Source organism: Pseudophryne corroboree, chromosome 8 (assembly GCF_028390025.1).
Source record: "Pseudophryne corroboree isolate aPseCor3 chromosome 8, aPseCor3.hap2, whole genome shotgun sequence".
Classification (NCBI taxonomy): domain Eukaryota; kingdom Metazoa; phylum Chordata; class Amphibia; order Anura; family Myobatrachidae; genus Pseudophryne; species Pseudophryne corroboree.
Window position 1 is genome coordinate 301232720 of NC_086451.1, and position 14616 is coordinate 301247335.

The 14616-nt window shown below is 43.5% G+C and overlaps 1 protein-coding gene across 1 annotated transcript in view; it reads right to left on the reverse strand.

Annotated features, from left to right (window-relative positions):
* Nucleotides 1-4508: 4508 nt before the first annotated feature.
* LOC134947732 (A-kinase anchor protein 17B-like) overlaps nucleotides 4509-14616 on the reverse strand; it is a 37268-nt gene continuing 27160 nt past the window's right edge. Inside the window, exons 3-4 of the mRNA XM_063935666.1 lie at nucleotides 11081-11309; nucleotides 4509-6121 (exon numbers count right to left, since the gene is read on the reverse strand). Coding sequence (XP_063791736.1) covers nucleotides 4544-6121; nucleotides 11081-11309 — 1807 coding nt within the window. The 3' untranslated portion in view covers nucleotides 4509-4543. The remainder of the gene's footprint in view (nucleotides 6122-11080; nucleotides 11310-14616) is intronic.

Consider the following 14616-nt stretch of genomic DNA (forward strand, 5'->3'; position numbering starts at 1 on the left):
GTAGGCTGCCATGGAGTACCTTGAAGAAATGAAATTATCTGCAAGCATAATTCGCCACTTTCTTCCACACTACTCCATGGCAGCCATTACTCTGGGATATACCAAAGCATCCGAGTAGGGCGGGAAATAAACAACACAGAGCCCAATGATGCTTAAAGTGATCATTTTTATACAGTTGCTTCCTTGAGTACTGCTTCTCCAAAGTGGCCACCAGAGACATCTAAGTCATAGTGTCTGGTGAAAGTATGGATGGACGACCATGTCGCCGCCGCACATATCTCTTTTATTGACACCTGCACTCGTAGAGTGTGCCTTAATGTGGTCTGGAACTGGTCGGCCATTTTCTTGATAGGCAAACTCAATCGTAATCTTAGATGGCGTTTCACCTTTTTTGACTCCAGACTTCGAGGAAATATTTTTCCTTGCTTTCATAAGTAAGGTAACGACCTGCTCTGAAAGACCTTTACTTCTCAGGATTGACCGTTCAACTTCCACGCCGTCAAATGAAGACTCTGTGGGTTCGGATGACAGATTTGTCCCTGTCGCAGTAACTCTGGTTCTATTGGCAAGGTCCATGGACCCTGTATCGCCATTCTGAGGACTGTGGGAAACCACACCCTGTTTGGCCAATGAAGTTGAACTATTATAACTACCGCTTTCTCCTCTCTGATTTTTCGTAGAACTCGAGGTATCATTGGCAGTGGTGGGAACACATAACTGAGACTGAAGTTCCATCTCTGGGAAAGAGCATCTGTCCCGCTGGAATTTGGGGATTGGTATCTTGAGAAAAATTGTTTCACTTTCGCGTTCTGAGATGTGGCCATCAGGTCTATCTGAGGGTAACTAAACCTCTGAGTTATTAATTGGAATACATGAGGATTTAGTTCCCATTCTCCCGGTAATACCTTGTGTCTGCTGAGGTAATCCGCCACTAGGTTGGATTCCCCTGGGACATGAAGAGCTGTTATAGACTTCAGGTTTTGCTCTGCCCAATCCAATATCTTTGCTACTTCCACCCATAGGCCTCGACTTCTGGTGCCTCCTTGTCGATTTAAATATGCCACGACTGTCACATTGTCCGAGAACACTCTCAGATGAGATTGCGCCAGCAGCGTCTGAAAACAACTTATCAAGTTCCACACTGCCCTCATTTCTCGCTTGTTGGAAGACATGAGTTTTTCTTGGGTGGACCACAACCCCTGACAGGTGCGACCTAACAGATGACCTCCCCAACCTGTGGCACTTGCATCTGTTGTCAAGACAGCGTATTTGGGCTGTACTAGGGATACTGACCTTTGGCTCGGGGCTCTGGTCTATCCACCAATCCAGGGACTTTTTTGCTCCTTGAGTAAGGGTTACCTTGTGGTCTAGGCTTCTGCCTATACGGACTGCCCTGATTATGTCCCACTGGAACATTCTCATTCTCCACCTGGCCCAGCATACTACCTCTATCGTAGAAGACAACATCCCCATAAGACGAAGACCTAGGCAAAGTGAAATGCTGTCCTCCATCTGAACCAGGGATGAGAGATCTTGAATTTTTTTTGCATCGGTCTTCCGACAACGCCACATTGTATTCTTGTGAATCTATTTGAATTCCTAGGAACTGTATGTTCTGAGTTGGATCCAATTTGCTCTTCTTCCAGTTCGCTAGCCAACCATGAGCTTGAAGAATCTGAAGAGTCCTCTGTACTGCTACTATTAGAGTTGCTTCCGTACTCGCACAGATCAGCAAATCGTCCAGGTACGGCCACAATGCTATGCCCGTCACTCTCATATGTGCCACTAGAGCTAGGAGAACTTTTGTGAAAATTCTCGGTGAGGAAGACATGCCGAACGGCAGGCAGGTGAATTGAAGATGTTTTCCAAGGACGTAAAACCGTAGGAATTTCCGGTCGTCTTTGTGAATTGGCACGTGAAAGTAGGCGTCTTTCAGATCTATAGAGGCCATAAAGTCTCCTTGCTTTATACCTAATAGTATGGTTTTCAGCGTCTCCATGTGAAAACGTTTCCTTATAAGGAACTTGTTTAATCTTCTTAAGTCCAGAATTGCCCTGAACTCTCCCGATGGTTTTTGAATCAGGAACATCCTGGAATAGAAACCTCTTCTCTCTTCTACCGCCGGTACCTGCTCGACTGCCTATGCTTTGAGAATATTTCTTATAATATCCTGAAAAGCTGTTAGTTGTTCGTCTGTGATTGGGGTCTTTGATTTTATAAAATTCCGCCCCACCGGCCTTTTTATAAATTCTATATGATAAGCCTGGGAAAATATCGTCAACACCCAGGTGTCCTGAGTTGACTCTCGCCATTGATCTGCGTACTTCATGAATCTGCCTCCTACAGGAGCAGTGCTCTGGGGTGCCATATAGTCAGAATTTTATATTGCCTCTCCTGGTACGTTGACGAAAGAACTGCCTGGTAGTTGTTGGAGTATATCTACCATACCGTCTTCCTGGCCTGTAAGACCTAGCCTCCTTAAATTGTTGCTTAGGAGAGGAAGCTCTAAACCTCAATTTCTTATCATATGGCAATTTCACTGATTTACCCCCTGACATGACATTAATTATAGATTCTAGCTTGCTTCCAAAAAGACGAGAGCCTTCATAAGGAAGAGCTACCAATCTGTTTTTTGAATGGACATCTGACGTCCAGGTACGCAGCCACAGTGATCTTCTAGCCGCTACACCTGCTGCCAGGGATTTTGCCGCATATTCGACCACTTCAAGAGAGGCCTCACACAGGTATTCCACCACCTTCATTATCACAGCCAGATTCTTCTGTAGGTGATGTCTAGATACCTGATCTTCTAAATCGCGATTCAAATTGTTCCCCCACAACCTTAGGATTCTGGTTGTTGACGCCATTGCTACCCCAACTTTTAGCATCACCGCTGATGCCTTATGGACCTTTTTCAATGAACCTTCGACCTTCTTGTCCATTGCATCTTTAAGCACTGCACCATCTTCCAGCAGGATAGTAGTTTTGGAAACAACTTCTGCGACCGCGGCATTAACCTTAGGCAATTCACACCATTTGACAAACTCTTCATCCTGTACCGGGAATATACGATCCAATCTTTTCATATAATTGAGACGTTTATCTGCACTTTGCAACTGCACTGACATAATTTCCTTCAGTACCTTATGCACCGGAAAACATCTGCTTTTCTTAATTCTATCCTCAAATAAAGGATCCTGAGCAGCATCCTCCTGTGACTCATCCTTAATATTTAAAGCTCTATACATATGTTTGAGCAAACTATCTACAATATCTAGATTAAAGGATCTATCTGGCTCCTGAGCTTCTTCAGACACTGCCGGAGAGGGACTATCAGCATAATCCAAGACAACAAGATCATCCGAATCATCTGCTGCGTCCAGACTTGTCTGTGACCTGGACCTTTTAGCTCCTTTAACTCATCCTTTGTTACAAACGACTTTTTCATCCATTCCATAAGATCTTGAATCTGCCTAGATTGTCCCTGGGATGCTTCACAATCAGCACATAGCTTGCTATGCTTATCCCCAGAAAAGCTCTTTTTACATCCAGAACAAGCCAAATGATGTTTCTTTTTACATCTTCTGTTCCTAGGAACTTCAGACACACTGCAACCAAACAAACAGTATCCTAAACACCCTAACTACATAACAGAATTAGTGCCCTAAATGAGATTGCTTACCATTTCTGGGCATATGTAGGCGTGGAGGGAGACAATTCTGTATCCATAGTAGCAATTTTGTTCACTCCTTTTCAGTAATGTACACTGATACAGGGGATCCAGCCACACAATCCAGCGGTGGGCAGCACCATTTTAATACCCTCTGACCTCAGTTGCCGGGCGGCGCATGCGCAGACCTATCCGCGATGCATTCTGGGACTTGGCCGCACACTTCCGCCTGCCGCGAACAGCGCTACTTCCGCCCTCCAAGCTCCGGCGTCCCGCAGCACGATCAGGTATTACAGCGGCGGCGGGCGGGCATTTCTACTGCCACAGGCAGCAATTACTCTGTTCCTCCACGGGTCCTTGCTCCGGGTGCCAAACCCCTTCCAGCCGCGGCTCACAGAGGCGCATTAGGCCGGGAATATCATGGTAAGCCTCATATTTGTGAAAAACAACAAACAACTACACTGTCCACTACCTAAGGAGACACTCAAAGACTGGGGAAGCCAGGGGGATACGGACCTATATTCCCAGAGGGGGCGGAGCCTAAAATAGAAAAAACTTCCTGTCTAAAACCTTGGAGTAGGGATAAAACCCAGAGTAATGGCTGCCATGGAGTAGCGTGGAAGAAAGATGTCTTATATAATGCAGAAATTATATGAACTAACTTCCTTCTGTAAATAGATTTTCACAAAACAATAAATGTTATTATAGAGGAAATATGCAGCAATTCTATGGCCAAACCATTACTCAACAGTCTATTGGTAATTTTCATTTTTTTCTTGAACAAAGTGTCAGAATTGGACATTATAGGAAAGAATTTAAAATAAAGCATTATTAGAACATATGTCACTTGCAGTGTGTTTGCATTGTTGCGTATTATTCCCAGTCCCAATAATCAGTGTAGACGCCTTTTGAGCAACCTCCGAGTGGCTCATTTTCACCAGCTGGATGACTAGAAATTGGGCTGCAGCTGCTCTGAGTTTCTTCATCATCGCACGAGGACTCCTCTTGTTCGGGGGAATCTGAAACATCTTCTGCAAAATACAGATCCCACTGTCTCTTTGGTTTCTCATCAGAATCACAGCTCCTAGTCTTCTGTATCTTGCGTTTTGGCATCCCGTTGTATTGCTTCCGCCAGATGTTTCTCTTGTGCAGGTGAGAATCACTTGAGCTGCTGTCATCTTCAGAGCTAGAGTAAGTTTCCTTCTTAAGTTTCTTCTCTTCCAAATAGCAGGCTGGATTCTTTATCTTTGACCTTTTTCTTTTCCATGTTTTCTGAACTTCTGCCTCCATGTCCGTATTAGACTCATATGTGTCAGAATCATACTGATTATGAAGATTGGGTTGGCCTCGGCAGTTTTGAGTCAGCTTACATCTTGAATGTTTTTTTAAATTCTGGCAATATGAGTGCAATAAATGACCGAGTAGATCTTCGTGGTGACAAACCTGATTGTTGCCGGACACATTGCAGTGTTTTATTTTTTTTAGCTGTTTAGCATTTCTTTGCTTTCTGGATGTCCTACTGATATTGGGTTGTTTACCTGAAATTCCACTTAGTTCCTCGCTAAAGTATTCCGAAGTGCTACTTATTTCTTCCAAAACTTCTTTTAGTTCATCATTGGACTCTGAGCTTTCAATATCCTCTTCATCATCCCATGTTTTTTTATATACCCGCTCATACTTTTTTACCAAACGAGGCCTTGGTCTTGTCATTGGAACCTCATTTTCACTGTCAACATAATGTTTCTGAGGTTCACTAGCTTTTATTCTACAAAGAGACGACTCTTGTGAATTCTCCTCTGACTCTGCAATACGTGGCTCCAATTTACCACAATCATCTTCTGTTTCTTCCTCCAACTCTGGGATAAAGTTCATCTCTGCAAAATGACCATTTAGGGTCTGTAGTTTTATTTGAAAGCTGTTTCCTTTCCATACAACCACCCTCTGGCACCAAGGTCTGTTTGAACTCTCGTTTGTCTCCAAAAATAACCTTGCATACTCTGGGTTGCGGTAATGATTTAACAAATAGTTGATAAATTCATCAGTTTCATAAATTTTTTGTTTTTTGGAGCATCTCTCATCAGAAACTTCTTGCTTATATGACATTTTGAAAATGCGATGTTGATCATGATAATGCATTTTTGGAACTTGAATTTCATCTGAATAGCCTAGGCAAGAATCATCATCATAGTTGTTCTGGTGACTTCTGTCAGAGATTGAATCTCTTCTTCGCTCATGTCTAAGTTCCTGAGGATCTTCCTCAGATATTTTAATTTCCAGCTTATTGTCAGTGTTCTCTTCATTCTCATGTTGACTGCTTTCTTCTTCCTCGGTGATCGGTAGAAACATAACATTACTGTTGTCTGAATAGGTAGACACAGAATAGTCACTGAATTCTGCTGCAAACTCACAGGTCATTTGTTCCTCTTCAAGTCTATTCACTTGTACCAGATCCTTTCGGAGACAAAGAATATGCATAGACAGTTAACAATTTTTAAACTGTATTCACAACCCAGTAAAAATAGCAGGCTATAGGTTCTATAGAAATGGCCTATGCAGTCTCCTAAAAAAGTAAGTTCAGTAACTGACATACCATATCTTAGGCTGGGAACGCACTATGTGATATATTGTTCATACAGTCAACTAATGATATATCATTAAAGATTTGAACCCGATATGTCTGTGAATGGCGTTGTTCACAGACATATCACATCTACCAGTGTGTACAGACAACCGGCTGTCCAACCCATATGCCAGCCACAGGAACCACCAACAATGTCATCACATCAGGTGGTACAGACATATCATGCTGCCAATCGGAAATTGTGCATGCTTACCAGAATCGGCTGCTTGGTCGGTGGGTCCATCCTTAAAGTGTGTACCCAACTTAAGGCTATTTTAATAGACTCCCCCATAACCCGGGTCAGTGACAAAAAACTGATGAAGCAAACATGTTAAAAACACACAAAGTCAATAGCAGGGAATTATAGTCCTGCGTTCCTGGCTTCTATAGGTAGAGGATACGCTATTTGACGAGATTTTGAAGGATGTGATCCTGAAATATACTGCAGAAAATATTTTCATAACAGAATGTCAGCATGGTTTCATTATAGACTAATCATGTCTAATAAATACAATTAGTTTCTAGTAGGTAAGTATTTTACTTAATAGTGTAACTCAGGGATTCTCAAACTGTGTGCCGTGGCACCCTGGGGTGACTCGGGACACTTGCAGGGGTGCCTTGGATTGGTGGTCCAGGAGTAATTCAAATTATGTATGGTCAATGTAGTAGGCAAAATCAGTGTTATGTTCCAGTTATAAAACATATGGACAAACAGAAGGAAATCTCCTCTCTTACCACATAACTGAACCTACGGATGACATATAAACACAATTTACTTCATTAAAAAATGTTTTTTTTTTAAAATTTCTCAATAAGAAACTTTTGGCCGAGGGGTGCCATGAAAAAAATTCTGATATTCTAGGGCGCCGTCAATTAAAAAAGTTTGGGAACCACTGGTGTAACTAATAGAAACATAGAAACATAAATTTGACGGCAGATTAGAACCACTTGGCCCATCTAGTCTGACCCTTTTTTTTTTATCCTTTAGGCAATCTCAACCCTTTTTGAACCTTAATTCTTTGTAAGGATATTCATATGCCTATTCCAAGCATGTTTAAATTGCTCTACAGTCTTAGCCTCTACCACCTCTGATGGGAGGCTATTCCACTTATCCACTACCCTTTCTGTGAAGTCATTTTTCCTTAAATTTCCCCTGAACCTCCCCCCTCCAGTCTCAGTGTATGTCCTCGAGTTCTAATACTTCTCTTCCTTTGAAGAATGTTTCCCTCCTGAACTTTGTTAAAACCCTTGATATATTTGAAAGTTTCTATCATGTCCCCCCTTTCTCTTCTCTCCTCCAAACTATACATGTTAAGATCTTTTAGCCTTTCCGGGTAAGTTTTGTGAAAATATGTGTATATTTTTCTAAAGCGTTCAATACTGTTCACTAGAACAGGCTGGTACATACCAGAGTAATAAGTCTAGATGAGAAAATAAGTTTGTGGGTTGAAAACAGATTAAAGACTAGAAGATGAAGAGTAATTCTAACTGGAACATATTCAGACTAGGCTATAATTATCAGTGTCCCATGAAGGCACGGGATGATGCGGCTGTTGCCCGGAGCGCAGTCACCTGAAGGGTTCAGCCCTGCCTGAACTGTTGTCTCTGGAGATATCACCTTCCCCAGAAAGGCCCTTCATGACTTTGGATGGTGGGCAGATCCTGGGGTAGGACCAAAGGCAGCAGAAGACAGAAGAAGTATGGCTGTGTATAAACCTGCCCATTACGGCGGAACCACCATTGTGATGATTGAGCGTCTGATCCAGGTAAGTATACACACTTAACGATTGGATTCTTGACATTTTGGTCAGGAAATAAAAGCTGGGCAGGCAAATTCAAATGGCCCCCCTGAGTTGACCAGCTGGGTCAAATGCTCGCCCAGCTGTGTCAGCCCCCCCCCCCCAGCAACAAGTGTACGGTCGGTCAGCGGACCGTCCCTACACATTTGCAAATGCACCGATATATCAATGACCTAGAAATAGGCCTGGAAAGCACTGATTGCAGATGATACTAAACTGTGTAAGGTAATTAATTCAGAATTGGATGTGGAGTCCTTGCAGAATGATCTATCTAAACTTGAATTCTGGGCGTCTAAATGGAAAATGAGGTTCAATACAGACAAATGCAAGGTTATGCATTTTGGGACTAAAAACAAACTTGCATCCTACATATTAAATGGGGAACGCCTATGGGAAACAGAGTTGGAAAAAGATTTGGGGGTATTCATTGATAATAAGCTTAATAACCGTATACAATGTCAAAACGCAGTAAAGAAGGCAAGTAAGGTGCTAGCGTGCATAAAAAGGAGAATTGAGACAAGGGACTCGGATGTAATCATGCCGCTGTATAAGGCATTGGTACGTCCGCACCTGGAATATTGTGTTCCGTTTTGGGCACCATTGTATAAAAAATACATCAGTGAACTCGAAAGTGTTCAAAGGCGAGCTACTAAATCGAGTAACCTCAACTGCTGACCGCAAAGTTCCCACCATTGGATACAATTGAGCGCCTATGCGCTACATTGTATCTTCAGTGCGCAGCCTGACTGACAGCTCAGGAGCGCACAGCCAATCAGGAGAGTGCCACGACGTGGCGCTCCCTGATTGGCTGAAGGGACCCTCTTTGACAGGAGTCACGGGGGGTCCCGCCAGTTGGGAAAAGGGGTCCCATGTGTAAACATGGGACCCCTTTCAGTGCGTGGTTCGGTTTTTCCGGTTTTTTTTTTTGTCAAGTACGTGGATTACAAAGAGGACAGAGCTACACTGGATTGTGTGAGTATAATTTTATTCACAGGTACCCCGTGGATTCTACATGGAGAAGTGGACCGAGCCTCATGTGAACATAGGTAAGTATGTATGTATGTATGTAGGTGTGCACGTATGTAATAAAGTTTTACTGTCACGGTGTGTGTGTTCTGTGTTTTTTTTGTAGTAGTACTACAGGTACCAGCGGGCCCATCTTTCCACCACATGCTGGTACTTGTGGTTCACCAAGTACCAGCTTGCGGGGAGGCTTGCTGGGACTTGTAGTACTGCTACAAAAAACAATATTCTTGTTTTTACACTTGGCTATTAGCCCCCCATCCGCCGCCCTTGGATGGGGGGGACAGGCTCGGGCTTCACCCCTGGCCCTTGGGTGGCTGGAGGGGGTGGACCCCTTGATTTAAGGGGTCCCCACTCCTCCAGGGTACCCCGGCCAGGGGTGACTAGTTAGTGATTTAATGCCAGGGCCGCAGGGACCTATATAAAAGTGTCCCCCGGCTGTGGCATTATCTCTCTGACTAGTGGAGCCCGGTGCTGGTGTTAAAAATACGGGGGACCCCTACGCTTTTTGTCCCCTGTATTTTTGGCACCAGGACCAGGGGCAGAGCCTGGTGCTGGTTGTTAAAATATGGGGGATCCAGAGTCAATTTTCCCCCCATATTATTACAACCAGGACCGGCTCAAAGAGCCCGAGGCTGGTTATGCTTAGGAGGGGGGACCCCACGCATTTTTTTTCTGGTTTTTAACTCTTTAAACACTGTTTTTAAGGTACACAATGAAGCCCTGCACGGATCTCACAGATCCGGCCGGGATTCATTGTGTTAAGTTCGGCAGTGTTTTACTAATCACTCACGTAAAACAATGGCCGAATTACGAATGACATCGACATCGGAAAAAACAAAAATGCAGAATACGACAGAATAGTAAATGAGGCGTACAAAATTCAAAAAGTTGCAAATTCACACATTCGATGTCATTCGTGTTTGAACTTTAACCTAATTCAGAAAAATACGAATTTTAGTAAATATACCCCTTGGTCTGTAGAAAAAAGTGCATACATGCACATGATGCAAACATAAATTTGCTGGGCCCTCAGACAAGTTTTATCCCCATGTACAGCCATGGATACACATAACATCATGAATAAAAGGGAATGAAAGGGTAAATGTATAAAGAGAAGTAGGTTAGTTGAAGAAAAAGATGTCTTAAAGGTGACCTAATTAAAGTATATAAATATATTCTAGGTTAATATACAGTTGTGCTCATAAGTTTACATACCCTAGCAGAATTTGTGATTTTCTGGCCATTTGTCAGAAAATATGAATGATAACTCACAAACTTTTCTTTCACTCATGGTTAGTGGTTGGGTGAAGCCATTTATTGTCAAACAACTGTGTTTACTCTTTTTAAATCATAATGACAACAGAAACTACCCATATGACCCTGATCACAGGTTACTATTCCCAATTGGAACGTGGATAGTAAGGTATGATAAAGTTAAAAATCTAAAAAATTTGTTGAAAAAGCCATGTTGACCATTTCATGTGTTGACCATCTATCCATGTCGACCATGTCAATGTTGACCAATAGTGGTTGACCTAATGAGTGTCGACCTTAACATTGTCGACCATCTGAACGTATTCCGAAGCTAATTGGTAACTTTCACACTGGGGGTTTTGTTTTGCATTTATTTATTATAATAATTTATGAAAGGTTTAACTATATGGACATATATATTTTTTAACAAAATTATACATTTTGTTTTTTGATACATATTTGGCCTAATGCCCCTTTAATTATTTTCCAAGTACTACAGTATATGGAGCAATTCATTTTGCAGACATTAAGGGACGGTTAATCCCTAACATAAAGCCTTGGTATTTCTACCTCTACAACACTATTTTTTAGATTTTAGTTTATTTTCTAGAGGCGACAGACATCTTGCGCACATTTACAATGTAAAATGCCACAAGCACCTGCAGTGATTATTTAGTAACGTTGTACAGAGAACCTCTGGAAAACACTTACATTTACTTTGTCAAGGATAGTGGTGAGAAGGTTGATTGATTCGAGTCGCCTCTGAGCAAGGAGCAGTTTCCGGTCCTCCCATTCCTGTGTGTCCTCCACTGCTTCTTCTGGGCAGGCTTCTTGCTCCTGCACCACGGTCTCCTGACTTTGTTTCTGTCTCTGAAGTTTCCGTTTCAGCCTTGCCCTCCTCTTCCTTGCTCTAGCCTTTCTCTCCAGAGCTTTCCTTTTTCTGGGCGATTAAAGAGTCATCAGGTTACCCTGTTCTTACAGCAGATATCTTAATATTACAGAAAGGAAAATAAATGGGGGCTACCTACTACATCCTATTCATGATCATAAGCATTACTTCTGTAGCAAGTGCACATTGATGCCTTTAAGACTTTGGGTCTAATTCATGTTTGAATGCAATTGTAATTTTCAAGGCTACAGAACTGCTAATGTTAGCAAGAGACGCAACAGCCAAGAAATGAAAGAAGATGCCAATCAGAGCCATCGCAAACACATTCACAATTGTGTACACATTAGCAGCCTATACAAAAAACAAAGAACATCGAGGTTAAGTGTAGGCCTTTGGCTACACAGTTTGGACACGGTAGTAGCGACGCAGGCGCCATGTTTTTATACATATGAGCTCGCAGGCAGATATATATATATATATGCCCTGAAAACACCCCCGACACACCTGAGTTTTGCCAGCCTCTCCCTGTAAACTCCCCGTTAACACCTCCAAACGGTCACTTCCTGTCAATCACTTTACCATGAAATCCTCATTACAAGCGGGACGCGCAGCAGCACCTTGGCGCATACGCAGTGCTATCGCAGCACATGTGCAGTCAGACGATAATCGCTCCCTTGTGTGAACATTGCCCATTTTGTACAAACATGAATTAGGCCCTTTACCTCATAATGTAGAAAACAATTCATAGTTGGCAACTATTATTTTGTAATAAACTGAACAGCCTGGAATACCCATTACAACATGTTACTTTGGGATATTTTACCTCGTCGTCTGTTAATAGCCAATCGTGTCTTATTACAGTTTAGTTCACAATTGTAAAGCACAGCAATATGCTGCTGTTATATAAATAATTGTTAACAGATAGCTACCACAAGTTGAGTTACCAATCGCTACACAAAAGGAGCTGAGAAACTATAGTGGGTTCAAGCAGCCTACTGACCTGGCTGGTGTATTGGGCTTTGCTGCTGTACTGTACCTTACAGGGCTCACCCAGAGTCTGCAGCCTTTGACCAGACTGGTGTATTGGGCTTTGCTGCTGTACTGTACCTTTCAGGGTTCACCCAGAGTCTGCAGAGTGCTGACCAGACTTGTGTATTGGGCTTGGCTGCTGTACTATACCATACAGGGCTCACCCAGAGTCTGCAGCCTGCTGACCAGACTGGCGTATTGGGCTTTGCTGCTGTACTGTACCTTACAGGTCTCACCCAGAGTCTGCAGCCTGCTGACCAGACTGGTGTATTGGGCTTTGCTGCTGTAGTGTACCTTACAGGTCTCACTCATCCTGCTGACCAGACTAGTGTATTGGGCTTTGCTGCTGTACTGTACCTTACAGGGCTCACCCAGAGTCTGCAGCCTGCTGACCAGACTGGTGTATTGGGCTTTGCTGCTGTAGTGTACCTTACAGGTCTCACTCATCCTGCTGACCAGACTAGTGTATTGGGCTTTGCTGCTGTACTGTACCTTACAGGGCTCACCCAGAGTCTGCAGCCTGCTGACCAGACTTGTGTATTGGGCTTTTCTGCTTACAGGGCTCACGTATGCGTTTGATGTTTATTTATTGTGTGAGACACACATTTTCATACTGAAAATACACAAATAAAGGTACATATACAGTCCTTTCAGGGTTTTTTGTCAGTATGGGAGGGGATCAGGAGATGACAAAATGTTCCACCAGTTCGTCACAGTTTTAACAGTTTGGGTATTGTCTGCCTCCAAGTTTCTGTAACTGTGTAGAAGTTAGTTATACTCTGTGTAATATATGCACTTGAATTAGTTGAAAATGACTTGGATGTAGTTATGCAAGCACTGCCCATTGTAATGTTTTATTCCTTACCCTGATGCAATTCCAAATACTTAAAGAACATAGGGGTTGATGTATCAAGCAGTAAAATGAGTGGAAATGTGACCAGTAGAGATGTTCGCATAGCAACCAATCAGCTCCTATAATTCTAAAGAATGCACTTGATAAATTCTACCCTAAATCTGATTGGTTGATATTTTCACTGCTTGATACATCAAACCAATGTTATTAGGGACCACAAACTCATGCTGAAAGCTGGTCAAATTTTGTCAAAATGCCCCTTGAAGCTAACTGTCCAATTGAGTCCATTCCACATGGTATCTAACTGGTTTTACCACTCATAGTTGCTAGTTCAGTCATTTGCTAAACCCCCACAGTGGGGCACTGGGATTAAATCCTATATCACCCACTAATGTATGAGTCACGTTCCAAATCTTTACTGACTGGCTGACTAGGGTAGGCTGACCATAATATCCCTTTAACCTGGGACACTCATGAATTACACAGGTTCTGTGGCTGGCTGACTACAAGGCTGCATTTCACCTGGTTTTAAGCAGCCACAGAACCTGTGCAATTCATGAGTGTCCCAGGTTAAAGGGAGAATATGGTCAGCCTAACTAGGGGCATTTGTAGTAGGGCTTATAATGGGGTGTGATCTGGCCCTGTCAGAGTCATACCACTTTTCCACCCAGTCCTGGGTCTTACCTGAGATTTGGAACATGGGGGCAGATGTATTTAGCCTGAAAAATGATAAAGCGGTGATATGTGGAAGGTGATAACGCACCAGTCAATCATTACGGGTTTGAACAATTAAGGCCAGTACTCACCAGCCGATGTCAGAGAGATGTGTGCTGAGCGAACCGCTCAGCACACATCTCTCCCGGCGCTCAGCACAGCGCGATCTGTGCTGAGCGTGCGGGGGGAGACGGGGGGGCCGCTCACTTCACCCAGCGGGTGAAGTGAGCGACCCGCTAGATTGGCCTGCATGCAGGCCAATCTAGCAGCAGCGATAGCGATGCGCGGGGCTGCGCATCGCTATCGCTGAGGGGGCTACACACGGAGCGATCGTGCTTAAAATCTAAGCAATCTAGTCAGATTGCTTAGATTTTAAGCAGCGATCGCTCCGTGAGTACCCCCCTTTACAGTTAGGAGCTGACTGGCTGGTGCGTTTATCACCTCACACTTATCACTGCTTTATCACTTCTCCAGGCTTAATACATCTGCAAGACAGTTTCACATCGGGAAAGACCCGGAACTGACCCTTTCCATCGCGGCTCGGGTTGGAGCCGTTTACACTGCACACGGGTGCAGCAATGGCTGGAGTCTCTAAGCAGCAGTAGAGACTCCGGCTCCACCCCCGATGTCACTGGCCCCTCCCCGAGATGTGTAACAGCGCTGCAGGAAGCAGCATCCCCCTAGTGAATCTTTCCATGGTGTAAATGGATGACCCAGTTTATCCGTTTACACTGCACCTTAATCCGGGTCCTTCTCGGGATC